The sequence below is a fragment of the Macrosteles quadrilineatus genome, unplaced genomic scaffold (genome assembly GCF_028750875.1).
Source record: "Macrosteles quadrilineatus isolate MER2022 unplaced genomic scaffold, UCM_ALF_1.0 Scaffold_4__1_contigs__length_99947679, whole genome shotgun sequence".
NCBI lineage: Eukaryota > Metazoa > Arthropoda > Insecta > Hemiptera > Cicadellidae > Macrosteles > Macrosteles quadrilineatus.
In genome coordinates this window covers 34,540,845-34,554,301 of record NW_026542597.1, presented here as the reverse complement: position 1 = coordinate 34,554,301, position 13,457 = coordinate 34,540,845, and the positions used below count along the sequence as shown (strand labels likewise).

General features: G+C 34.7%; 1 protein-coding gene across 2 annotated transcripts in view; it reads left to right on the top strand.

Annotated features, from left to right (window-relative positions):
• Positions 1 to 9,423: 9,423 nt before the first annotated feature.
• Positions 9,424 to 13,457, top strand: part of LOC128991496 (activating signal cointegrator 1 complex subunit 3) — a 53,256-nt gene continuing 49,222 nt past the window's right edge. Inside the window, exons 1-3 of one of the 2 annotated variants that reach the window (XM_054414420.1) lie at positions 9,424 to 9,659; positions 11,758 to 11,897; positions 12,973 to 13,073. In XM_054414420.1, the coding sequence (XP_054270395.1) occupies positions 11,764 to 11,897; positions 12,973 to 13,073 (235 nt within the window). In that variant the 5' untranslated portion in view covers positions 9,424 to 9,659; positions 11,758 to 11,763. The remainder of the gene's footprint in view (positions 9,660 to 11,757; positions 11,898 to 12,972; positions 13,074 to 13,457) is intronic. The other variant, XM_054414421.1, reaches the window with a different exon arrangement.

Here is a 13,457-nt window from a genome sequence, read left to right as displayed (position 1 = left end):
TATGTAACCTTTTTGAGAGAATCTCTGCGGTGCGTAGCTCGGCATAAACGAACACACGAAGAGTTGTTGAGTTACTGGTGATGGGGTTGGAAAATTACACATCCACTGATATTTCGGAAAATAATCTGCGTCAGGAGCAAATAAATTGAAAATATTGTTTTTGCATATTTTGGTAAAGCTGATAAGGTATACACTGTCCGTTTTAAGATACTCCTTTCAAAAATATAACAAAAAAATAGGCTATGCTTTTCACTGTGTTTATTGCATTATTTGACATTTTCTTGAGGGTTTTTAAATGCTACCAAGGAGTACCTTTTTCAGTACATTGTGAATTAAACCCCATTTGTAATGTGGGCGAATTTAATTCTGGAGGGAAACATCTTGTTTCGAAACGGATTTTCCAAAAATCCCCTGCTAGAAAACAGTTAACTACATGCAGGGAGGGGACTGATGTTTAAAAACACTATACCATAAACAGATAAACAAAGTAGTTTATTTTGATAAACCCTAGAAGTAACATATATGCTGTCCAGAAAAATCTTGAGAGTAAAATAAATTATATTAAATATTAACTGGGGGACAATAGCAGCAATTGCTGCTTTTTAGTTACGGTATGCAAACAAATTAAAATTAAATACACTATTTAACACTGCATTACCATTTTAACCTAAAAACAGAACACTTTTTTCTTTTTTTACAGCATTTATTTCTGGTTCAATGGTGACATTATTCACAGAAGAGTTAACAAAATAAACAAGAAAATAACAATAATAACATCGTGGGTTCGCCCAGACCTGAGACACCCTGTAACATAATTAATTTAGATAAAATATTTAATACTAGTGTACCTGTTGCTCGAATTCGAACAATTGCTAGATTCTTTAGGTTTCATTCATCCAATAGATCTTGAGGAAGCCTTCGACGCAGCCTCCTGTTCTCAGTTGCTTCTCTAAGATGAAAAGCTAGGTGCACATTGTTTAAAGACTTAAGAAATTTGGAGGTGTTTTTTTTTCAATAAAAGCCGAGATAGACTCCACTCCAAGCTCTTCATGTATATGCATGTTTCTAACAAACCAGGAAGCATTCGCCGCTTTTCTTCGAATTTTGTTTTGGATCACTTGAATTTAGAAGAGTTTGAAAAACAGAACACTAAAATCAATAAATATACAAACACGCAAATACGAAATGTTTACATCAGCTGATATATTTGAAACAGCCATAGAAACACTGTAGCAGTAGTACTTCTATTAGAAAATTACTGGATCTTTAACGGCCTGTGGAGCAGAGCAAGGGTATTTTTTACACTTCTGATAATATGTTTCCTACCACACTTGGATCTTGAGCTTTAAAATTAATTCTAGCTCGAGATATTTCGTGGGGAACAATTCACTCACGAAATTAAATATATAGATTCACTCAATAACACTATCGTAAAAAGGCCTAACTCTGTGTTTTTTTTATTGATGGTTCTTATCATCCTTTTTGTAACAGAAAATTGTAGTTGCTTCGGCGCAGTGACCTCATTAAACAAGTCCATAATTTAATACGATGTGGAAGCCGCCATGGTAATTTTATAATGATACTCCTTTTTAACAAAGTTTTGTAGTTTTCTGACTACGTAGACAACACACGACTGTCAGTATTTTAACAATATTATCTATGTGTGAATGTGATAAACATCTTCCAAAACATTTTAAATTCCTGCAGAAAAAGCAAATGGTTGTAGTTCGCTTGTTTGGTTATATTTTGGTTAAATATGCCAAATTAATTTATTTGATACCGAGATATTAACATAACACTAAAATAACCTGTATTAGGTTCCCTGTAGCAGCAAACCTAGGAGTTCATTAAACCTAATGCTATTTAAATGGGGAATACAAAAAACGTGGGAATAGTTTAATAAAAATTTGAGTGGAGAACGGAGTAAGTAGCTGCCCTGTGTAGCTTTATACCTTACGAATTTCAACCGTTTCTTAGTCAGGACTACTTAAAAAGCATAATCAAGGGAAACTAGGTCCGGTTTAAAACCATTAAAAACCACTAATTTTTCTCTCTTACGAACCAGTGGCAGCCTTCCAATTATCATACGAACACTGTGAGTAACTGATCTATAGTTCTATGAAAAAAAAACTCAACAAATCAACCTACAAACGAACACTAATGCTACTACATAGACTGGCTATCAGGTCGAGTTTTGAAAGTTGTCTCAAGTTTTCCTCTTCCCAAATGTTCAATCACCAATAATAAACACTCCAGCTACTGCAGGCAGTTACTTTACTAACTGCTGGTAGGATGAATGTGGCAGTGGTACAGTCATAACCCAAACCGGCTGTCTGCCCTACTCCGGCCGCCACGTGCGTCTTACTTTTTATAGTATACACGGTATAACTTAATGTTCGGTTGGTAAACCTGTCGAATAGTTTGGATATGTATTGAGATGACTTATCTACTTACTAAGCAGTTGTAGTATTCGTATCTATCTATATATTAATGGGCAAGCATGTTTCTTTAAAACCTTTTTTCTCAGCTCGTGTGCATCGTAGGGAAAATCTACGCATGCCGTTAGAACGCTATTTTCCTGTAGGTGTGCAGAATCCCTTTATAAATTAAAATAGGCTCAAAGATAAGTACAACAAATTAGTTTTAAAATTTGAAAAAATTAACATGGATCTTATGGGTTGCCATGTTGGTGACGAAATAACTACGAAATATAAACAGAAAATGAAAACAAATGGAAGAAACTCCAATCACATGTTTTATTTACAGTGTGGGGTGAAAATAGAGAAGTCTGTACATTATATATTTTTGGTCGAATTTCGACCACTGGACGACCTCTCGTTCATAGTAAATGAGATAACTGTGCATTGAGCATGTTTTGCTAAAGCCATGAGTGTGAAATAGGGTTTTTCCTACAGTTACCTAACAATGTACATGTTCTCTCACTGATTTGAGAAAGCAAAGTGGCCAATTCGCTCATCAGTGAGACAATGTTAACATTGTCTCACTCTAATTACTTTGTCTCACTCCAGATTTACAACGTGAAGGCACGAAATAGTGAGCACGTAACATGCAGGCAACGTCGTATGCGCGCGAAATACGTTGGCAGCACTGGCTGTAAATCAGCTGGTCAGCTGTTGTACTGTTGTATTTGTCACTTCACATTAAATGTTATATTAAAAGTTCACTGTGCAAAAATAGGTTATGTTTCTTCATAAATTATGGTAACAAATTATGGTTTTATGGTAACTGTAGGAAAAGTATAATGTGCAACTCGAGTTCAAAGTACAATTGCCTCACTCGAGAAACCATTCCTCACTCGCCTACGGCTCGTGAGTAAGGATTTCTCTCGAGTGAGTCAATTGCTCACTTTTCTCACTAGTTGCACAAATAACTATTGATTGTTGGTTGTATACATTAATCAACACGTTATGGTAAGTTAAAACGAGAAAATATCGAGGTAATTTAAGTTGTTTTATGAAGACTAGTGGCTTGTTGCGGCGAAAGTCCCTAAAATTCTCAAACGTAATTCAAAGATTACAAATCAAACAAACTAACAAATACAGAGTGTCCGGTGTCCTATTATAGGACAAACTTTACCGGATTGTTCGGGAAGTCAAATTATGATTAGGTTTTGCTGAGGGTAATATTTTTATCGAATTTAACTGTACCCTTTTGTTTTCTTAGGTAGAGTAAAACGAGGGGGTTTTCATAACATTTTAAGGGTTTCACGATGACGAGCTAATTCAAGATTCGAGATTTACATTAGTCATTTGGTTTTCCCAAAAAGTACTTATGCCATTTTCTACTAACTCTCGGTAGTTACTGAAAGAAAAAGTCGACGTGGTTTTGGAAATTGTTTTAATCAAGATAATGAATACATGATTATTCTGAATTGTAAGGCAAGAACTTCGTCCGATTTTCAAAATAATTCCTTACCTAAAAAAAAATCAAAATAAATCCTACTTCAACACTAAACCTACTGCGGTTTATTTATGTCGTTGGATGCTGAAGGCAAAGTAGACGTTTCATCATAGTAAAAATTAAACCCCTGTGCGCGTCTTTGGACCAGTTAAGTTGGATTTGCATTGATAACTTGTAATTTTTTTAGAACAATTAAATGTAAATGTGGCCAAGTTAATTTATTTGACTTATTTTAGATATAAATAATAAACAAAGCATTTTACACATACCAGAGAAAAACACGAATTTCTATCCTCTCGGCTAATCTGTGTGGTTAAGAAATCTGTTTTGCAGTATATTTACACTGCGATTTCATTATAATAATACAATTTAATTACATTTACAACAGTAAATGCTGCAAAGGTGCGTTGAAAGAAATAACTCAATATTGTGTGAATGGTAAGAACTGATTTCAGGTTTATTGTATAGCTAAATAGCCTTTTTAAACAATGTGTAAAAGTCTAAAACATATTTACTTGCTATTTACTAATTTAAATCGGTTCTTTAAAAACCCAAATTAAAAATGTCGTGAAAATATATTGAACATGATTTTTATCATAAATTGCCGACTAAATGTTTAAAGATTAAATAAATATACAATCTTGACATTGTAAACATTTCCAATAGCTGCAGACCTCCAAAGTAGACAAATTCCTTATTAATATGATTTTGCTTCCATTATTGATCCAATTGAATAATTCAATTGACTCAATAATGGAAGCGAAACCACGCTATATTCACGTCTTTTTAAATGATTTTCCACCGATGGCAAACTAAAACATACTAGTGGATAGGAATGTTATTAGCTAAAACGATTTTCAAATTATCCAGAAGTTTTCCAACAAATACCTTAAAATAAATCGAATTAAGTTTGTATGAGCAATGGAAAAAGCTCAATTGATTAAAATTCAATATATAGTCCCCTGTCAAATGTACATATACAGGCTCCCGTGTGCTCCTTAATGAGGCAGGTGTGGGAGTAGTCTTAATCTCTTCGTTTGACCTTGGAGAAATACAATTTCGATGGTGGCACTCTTGAAAATGGTGCGTTTGAACGCTGTAGGAAAAAAACAAAATGGCCGCCGTCGCAAACTTCTTTTCTTACTTATACCAGTAACCGTTAGAGTTATGAAAGAATTGTTGATACCAAAATGTAGCTATTTTAAATCTGCACAAAAAGATTATTAAAGTTTTTATGTAGGATACACCATTCTTTCATAAAACGTAATTTTATATTTTTCATAAATAAATTAATCAGGGTGGAAGTAAGGTCCCAGGACAGTTAAATATTTCAAAAAGAAATAAAGAGTGTTTCAGTAAAGCGTAACGGGCTATGCAGATCCAGATTCTATGTGCAAAAATAAGTCGAAAATTTAGTATAACATTTTTTTCGATTTCGGCTTAGTTTAGCCGTAATCCGCCATTTTGTATTTTTTGAAAATAATTCATAACTCAAAAACTCTTGGAGATATTTTTATGAAACTTGGTATAATCTTTCAGTCTACAACTAAAAACGTTCTCCGAAAAAATCGTTGATCAGGCTCATCGAATTTCAAAATGGCGGCCATTAAAATTTTTTAAAGTCAAATTCCATGAAAACCAGCAATTAAAACAAAATTTTGAAACACAGTATTGTAAATTCCTTTTTATTACAAATCGAACGACACTTTATTTGCGAAAATCTGATAATAAATAAAAAAGTTATGTAACTTTTATTATGTTTTTGTCACTAGTTTCTATGGAATTTAACTTTGTGATTTCAAAATGACTGCCATTTTGATAATTACTATTAATAATAAAAGTAACATAACTTTTTTATTTATTATCCGATTTTTGCAAATAAAGTGTCATTCTATTTGTAATAAAAAGGACTTTAAGTAATGTGTTACAAAATTTTGTTTTAATAGCGGGTTTTCATAGAATTTGACTTTAAACATTTAAATGGCGGCCATTTTTTTTTTACCCACAGCGTTCAAACGCACCATTTTCAAGAGTGCCACCATCGAAATTGTATTTCTCCAAGGTCAAACGAAGAGATTAAGACTACTCCCACACCTGCCTCATCAAAGAGCACACGGGTGTACATTTGACAGTGGACTAATACTCTAGTACTGTTAGAGCGGGTAGCGTAGGTTAGTTGAGCTGAAAGACGCCGTTTTGGGATACAACGCAATATGACTACTGCTGCAATATAGTGTCATGCGTCTGCAGGCGTCATGAAACATTAGGCTATCAGCATTATCACCACACCATATAACTGTTATGTTAACAACTAATTGCCGACATGGCTAGCTGTTATTGTTATTACGCGAACGAAATTCAGTATACCTAAAATAAACTTACACACATACATTTTATTAGGTTCAGTATTTTATAACGAGGTAACTCAGGCCAACCCGTTCACGCATATTAATAGAATTCAAAACTTGTTTTAGATGCAAAACGAATAATAAATCGCACATTTACCTTTAAAAATTATGTTTGTTTAAGACCCCCAAAATTAATAATCCTATACTCTAATACGAGCAATGTTTGCTTGTATGTATGCTTGCTTGCAGAAAGATCTCGAAAACGGCTCCGACGATTTTCTTCAAATCTTGTAAATAGTTTATTTTTGGCCTAAAAACGAGTTTCATACAGTTAGAACTGCCAACAAAAATCTAATTACGTAGAAAAACGAAACTGAAAGTCACATTTTTTTAACATTAGTCTTATGGGTTGCTAAGTAACCATGTTGGTTGAATTAAATAACAAGGAAAAAGTAAACTAACGACTTGAAGTTGAAGCATGTGTTCATTAAGGCAACTACCCACAGTATACTAGCAAATTACAAATACAGTACAAAAGGGAAATCATCACTTGTTACTATTGAGCAAAGATTATACTGAAGATTGCTCGATACATTGTAGGCCTAGTAAAAGGCAAGCAGTACGAAATGCGGGATCTGTTTATGACGATTAGATTAAGGTTATCTGCAATCCTAAAATGCTATAGGAAGGGAAGGAAACAGGTCTGCGACGTAGGAAGTGGTGAAGGAAGTAGTCAAGGAAAGTTGTCCGGAGTATTGGATTTGTTTATGACAATTAATTTAAGGTACTTGCAATAATAAAATGCTATGGGAAGGGAGGGAAACAGGTCCGTGACATAGGAAGTGATGAAGGAAGTAGTAAAGGCGAGCAGTCCAGAGTGTGGGAACTGTTTATGACGATTAGATTAGGGTATCTGCAAACCTAAAATGCTATTGGAAGGGAGGGAACAGGTCCGCGACGTAGGAAGTGGTGATGGAAGTAGTCAAGGCGAGCTGTCTGGAGTGTGGGAACTGTTTATGATGATTGGATTAAGGTATTTGCAATCATAAAATGCTATGGGAAAGGAGGGAAACAGGTCCGTGACGTAGGAAGTGATGATGGAAGTACCTAGTAAAGGCAAGCTGTCCGGAGTGTGGGAACTGTTTTTTACGATAACATTAGGGTATCTGCAATCCTAAAATTCTACGGGAAGGGAGGGAAACAGGTCCGCGACGTAGGAAATGGTGAAGGAAGTAGTCAAGGCGAGTAGTCCGGAGTGTGGGAACCGTTTGTGACGATTAGATAAGGGTATTGGCAATCCTAAAATGCTATGGGAAGGGAGGGAAACAGGTCCGCGACGTAGGAAGTGGTGATGTAAGTAGTCAAGGCGAGCTGTCTGGAGTGTGGGAACTGTTTATGATGATTGGATTAAGGTATTTGCAATCATAAAATACTATGGGAAAGGAGGGAAACAGGTCCGTGACGTAGGAAGTGATGATGGAAGTAGTAAAGCCAAGCTGTCCGGAGTGTGGGAACTGTTTTTTACGGTAACATTAGGGTATCTGCAATCCTAAAATTCTACGGGAAGGGAGGGAAACAGGTCCGCGACGTAGGAAGTGGTGAAGGAAGTAGTCAAGGCGAGTAGTCCGGAGTGTGGGAACCGTTTGTGACAATTAGATAAGGGTATTGGCAATCCTAAAATGCTATGGGAAGGGAGGGAAACAGGTCCGTGACGTAGGAAGTGGTAAAGGAAGTAGTCAAGGCGAGCTGTCTGGAATGTGGGAACTGTTTATGACGATTAGATTAAGGTACTTGCAATCATAAAATGCTATGGGAAGATTGGGAAGGGAGGGAAACAGGTCCGTGACGTAGGAAGTGATGAGGGAAGTAGTAAAGGCAAGCTGTCCGGAGTGTGGGAACTGTTTATGACGATTAGATTTAGGTATTTCAAATCCTAAAATGCTATGAGAAGGGAGGGAAACAGGTCTGTGAAGTAGGAAGTGTTGAAGGAAGTAGTAGTCAAGCCGAGCTGTCCGGAGTGGGGAACTATTTATGACGATTAGATTAAGGTATCTGCAATCTTTAAATGCAATGGGAAGGGAGGAACAGCTCCAATTCATATGAAGTGGTGAAGGAAGTAATAAGGCTAGCAGTGCAGAGTGTGGGAACTGTCTGTGGCAATTACATTAATGTATCTGCAATCCTAACATGCAATGGGAAGAGAGAAAAACAGGTCCACGACGTAGGGAGTGCTGAAGGAATAAGTAAAGGCGAGCAGTGTGGAGTTTTGGGAATGGATTTATGTATCTGCAATACTGTGACTGTTTTCAGAGTAAACTAATGATTTTCCCCGAGCAAAGCTCGGTCCCCAGGTACTATAAATAAATGTACGCAATGCGTTTTATTGAATTGATAAATAAAATAACACCAATTTACAGCTGATCAAAATGTAAACAATTATGTTCTTCATAAGGATAACGTGGGAACTTTCAAAGCCACTGGGGCAGAGCCCAAGCGACTTTTTTCAAAAATGTAAGACCAGGGGCCCATTTCATAATAAAGTACAAACTAATATTATTAGTAAATCAGCTGATCGCCCAATGCAAATCTAATGGAAATTACAAGTTACAAGTTGTAACTTGTAACTTGTAGTTTATTATGAAATGGGCCCCAGTTTGCAAATCTACGCGATACGCTCTTTCCAATGAGACGTCAATGGATAAAATCGGTTAAGAAATGGCGGAGGAGTTCAACCGACAAAGTTTCATGTAGCGTATGTCTTAAGCTACATGACATTTAGTAAAGCCTGATAAAATGCAATAAAAACTAGGTTCCGAGTATTCGGTCGAGTTGTTGTTTGTATCGGTACTAGATCGATCTTGGTTTGGTTCGTTCAAATCGGTTTAAATATTACGGTATCCGGGTATCCCACCCAGTATGGTTTGGTTGGTGGTGGACGGTGGTGGTAGTGTGGCCTTGGTGGTGGTGGTGGTGGTGGTGGTTGGGTGGTGGTAGTCGAACTCTCGATAGTCGATACTTGATTCGATAGTCGTGTCACTGTCGATGCTAGCGCTAGCGCTCCGCTGCTCCACTCCGCTAGCCGAAGCGGCCCGAAGCGCCGAGCCGAACCAATTGAACCGAAGCCCCGAACGAAGCCGAAGCCGATCGGCGATCCTGTTCTGTTCTCGTTCAACCTAACCTCAAAACTTTTCAATATATCCTTCCTCAGTCAATTAATTGTAAAGTTATAGGCTACTGATTGAAAAATCTCTCTTAAAGATTATTATCTTGCACCCGAGTTCTAGAAAAAAAGGTAAAAGCTTGGCTTCTTCAGTCCCTTCTAAAGCCCTAATAGACTTGGTAAAGCTTTTGCTTACTGTTGACGTTTACATCTGGTTCAGTAAGATTACTGTAAGTTCAAGTTGTTTTAAATTATAATAATGCTGCTGTTACATTTCAATCCAACAGGCATGGGAGCAACTCCGTTTTTCTTTAAAATTTAGTAGGCCTAACTTATGAATTAGTCCGATAAGGCCTACTCCAGTACTCCAATGTTGTGCAATGGAGCCCATCAGGCCTAGGCCTAGGTTGTACAATAAACTGAAATTAAATTTCAATTAAGTTAACCTAAATTAGACAAGCAACACAAATTATTTATGTCACCCACTTGCACAGTAGGCTAATGTCAAGATAAATTAGATTTGTTTAAACCTGTAAAGTTAACTTTTAAGCCTTCTAGGTAAGCTTACTTAAATCAATTCAGTCTAGGCCTAGTCAAGTAGCCTAGCCGGGTACAGTTTCTTAACCGGGCTATGCTAATATTGATTGAAACTATTGAATTGAAAATATTGATTAATAATCGATATTATTAAATAAGTTATTTTTATTATAAAATAAAACTATCATAACCTAACCTAGCCCAGTAGGGTGTCTGCAGTGATAACTGAAAACATTTTGTGTCAGTGAAATGTGTTGCTTTGCTTGTAACCTAAACTTACTTAGGCCTATAATGGTCTTTTCATCTAGATCTATTAGGCTAGGCATTTAAATGTAATACGGCTCCGGGGGATTTCACCCTCTGCTGTAAATGCTTTCATGACAGAAAAAGGCTCTTAGAGTTATAGCTAGGCTATAATTTTCAGACTCGAGTAACAATCCCACAGTTTAAGTTAATAGGTCATACCTAGCCTACATGTAAGTTACAATGTATTAAATTTGACCCTATCTATCGGTAATCACGGTCAAAGATAAAGAAGACAAGTAACAAGTATAATAACGCTTGCCTGTATTTACAATCACAGTACCTAAATTTATCTTGTTTTTGTTAAATGTAACATTTTAACTTTTTAATCAACAGTTTCCAATTCATGACAATTAACTTATATACAAGAAACAAAGGTAATTGTGTTAGGTACCTAATAATAGATTGCACAAGTATTTTGAGAGCCATAAGTTAAGTTAAGTAGGAACCACAGTTGTTGTTCTTCAATAATAGAGAGGTTATGAGGCTGTTACCTAAGAAATGTAATGATGTTATAGTAATTGTAAAAAAATCTCTTTAAGTGCCAAGACTGATTGTACTGACTGTGATGTATTTTTGCTCTGGCGATGCTAATTATTGTAACAATCTGTTATTTAATGGCAAATAAAGCTTCTTGATTCTGGGCCTATTCATTGTCACCCATTTGTGAAGTAACATACTTCATACTTACTTACTTACTTCATACTTCATACTTTTCTCTTCATCGTTGACCAGTATAACTGGATAGATGGCGTCAATACTATTACTACACAAAACATATATTTACAGCAAAAAACTGAGAAATTTAATTCTTAGATCTTGATTAAAATTAAAATTTGGCGGCAGGTCACTTCATTTTATTGAGGAGTGGTCGGCTTCTAGATACTCATTAATAGGTAACTTACTTTCCTTTCCTTTTAATAGATACTCATAACACGATACTTTCCTATATTATCGATGATTTCTTTTCGATTTAAGTATGCCTATCGATATATTATTTTTCTATCTGATATATCGATTTTAACAAATTGATACATATCAGCTGACTTCTACGATGGATAAATATTAGTCAGTATCAACAAACATTTAACAAAATATTATATTGAAATGAAACTGTTCCAAACAAACCTTACCTAACTAATCAAACTTGCTGTAACATTTCAAAATTCCGTTTGATATTCACAACACGCCTTTTCTGTTATCGAATGGAATTTAGAAATGATACAGCAAGTTTGTTTAGTTATATTAGGTTGGTTGGTTTAGAACAGTTTCATTTCTTAATGCATATTTATTATTTTTGCCTAAACAATATTAGTTCTAAATTTATTAAAATAGAAGGAATATGGATCGTAAAGGTAAACAAAAATATCGAAAAGAAAACATCGATAATAATGAATGCTCCCCTTAACAAGAAAGTAACAAAATTATTCATAGTAATCCAGTTGTGCTAAAAAAAAATCAACTGATGTGCAATCTAAAATTTTTTAGAGAAATATGGAAATGAATTTGGACTCGCCCAGATTATCAACACTGTTCAGGAATCATTCTGATCTAGCATCTCCTCACAAACCCAACTATGCAGCAAACACATTGGATGCTATCAGGAGAAACAGAGTTAAATTTTCTGGGTAAGATTTAAAAATAATAGGCCTATTTGGTTTAATAAGTTTAATTTTGTCACCCAACAAATTCGGTTTTGTAGACTTTAGTCATGGAACTTTTAGAATAACTTTTTGGCTATTTCATCCAGAGAGTAATGTTACCTATATGGTAGGTATTTTGTTTGAAAAGTAATTGCCTTTACAATCCAAACAAATGTACGGTAACATGAAGTAATTCATGGTAACATGCAGAATATAATAGCTAGTGATGTGTCAAAACATAATCTCAAATCTCAAAACCATCAAAATTTAAGAAAAGTTTCGGTTTCGAGATTCGATCACCGAGTTTCGAGATTCAAAAGTTTCGAAATTGAAGATTTTTGCAGTGATTTTTGAAACTGCTGAAATTATTTTGTGTCATTATTATTGTTTTTAACACTGTTCCTCACAAGCTCATGACAATAGACAAACATCACCATTAACAGTAATGAAAGAAGTAAATTGTAGGCTAATCTGAACTTCAAAAGGCATCGTAAAAACTATAACTGGAAAGATGTATAATTCAGTTTCATATCAATGTTTATTAAACCCAAATAAATATTAGCCACTATAATATGTTCTAATCTAATATTCATATTTATGTTGGTGTTAGGAGTTAAATTTATTTTAATGTTGGTTGTTTATACAAAATTATGTTGTAAGTGATTGGGTTTTAAGATTATCAGTTACATATTATTTATGTTATGTCAGGGTCAGGAGTTGATCTCTTTTAGTTTTGATTGCATACTTAACATTTTATTATTACCTGTATTTTTTGTAACCTTGACCTTTGTAACCAGCTAAGTAAAACACTAAAAAGTTTTGCCTTAAGGTTTTGAGATTCAAAATTTCTGGTATTCAACATCACTTAATAATAGCATAACTATTCTAAATTTAACTTCCCTGTAAAACCTTAATTTAGAAGTAAGGTGGATAACCCTCTTATTTGTGAAAGTAAAGGATTAAGTTTTTTTAGGGACAAAAACAAAAGTCGTAGGGGACAATCAATAAGAGTTAGAAATGGATTAAACTCATCTTGTTAATAACTTGATTTTTGTTTCAGAGTTTTGTCATGGAGAGAGTTTGTAATAATCGCTAGTAAAGAGAGCAAATCAAATAGGGAATGTCTCCAGAAATTAGGAGACCTTGCAAAAGAACTGACGGGTATGTTTGGATTAGGCTCATCCTACTTTAATTTAGATTATTACTCTGTTGAGATTTTACATTAATATGGTATTTTATACCTTTTAAACAATTCTCTAGTAAAAAATTGTATGATTTTGTGTTAATTGCTCTTTTAAAACTCATAAGGTACATTAAATTATTTTAAAGTTAGGCTAGATGGATTTTGTGGGAAATAAGTTCAGGTAATAAAAACATGATAACAAAAATAACTTAAATTTGAGTTTGGTTAGGTCAAGCTACTTTTTGTCTTTCATTATTTGTTGTTGTGAAGTTGAACAGTTTATAAAATATTGATGTATAAAAAATCATTTGTAATAATGAATGTTCCCTTTAACAGGAAATTAGGCCTACTGACATTTTAAA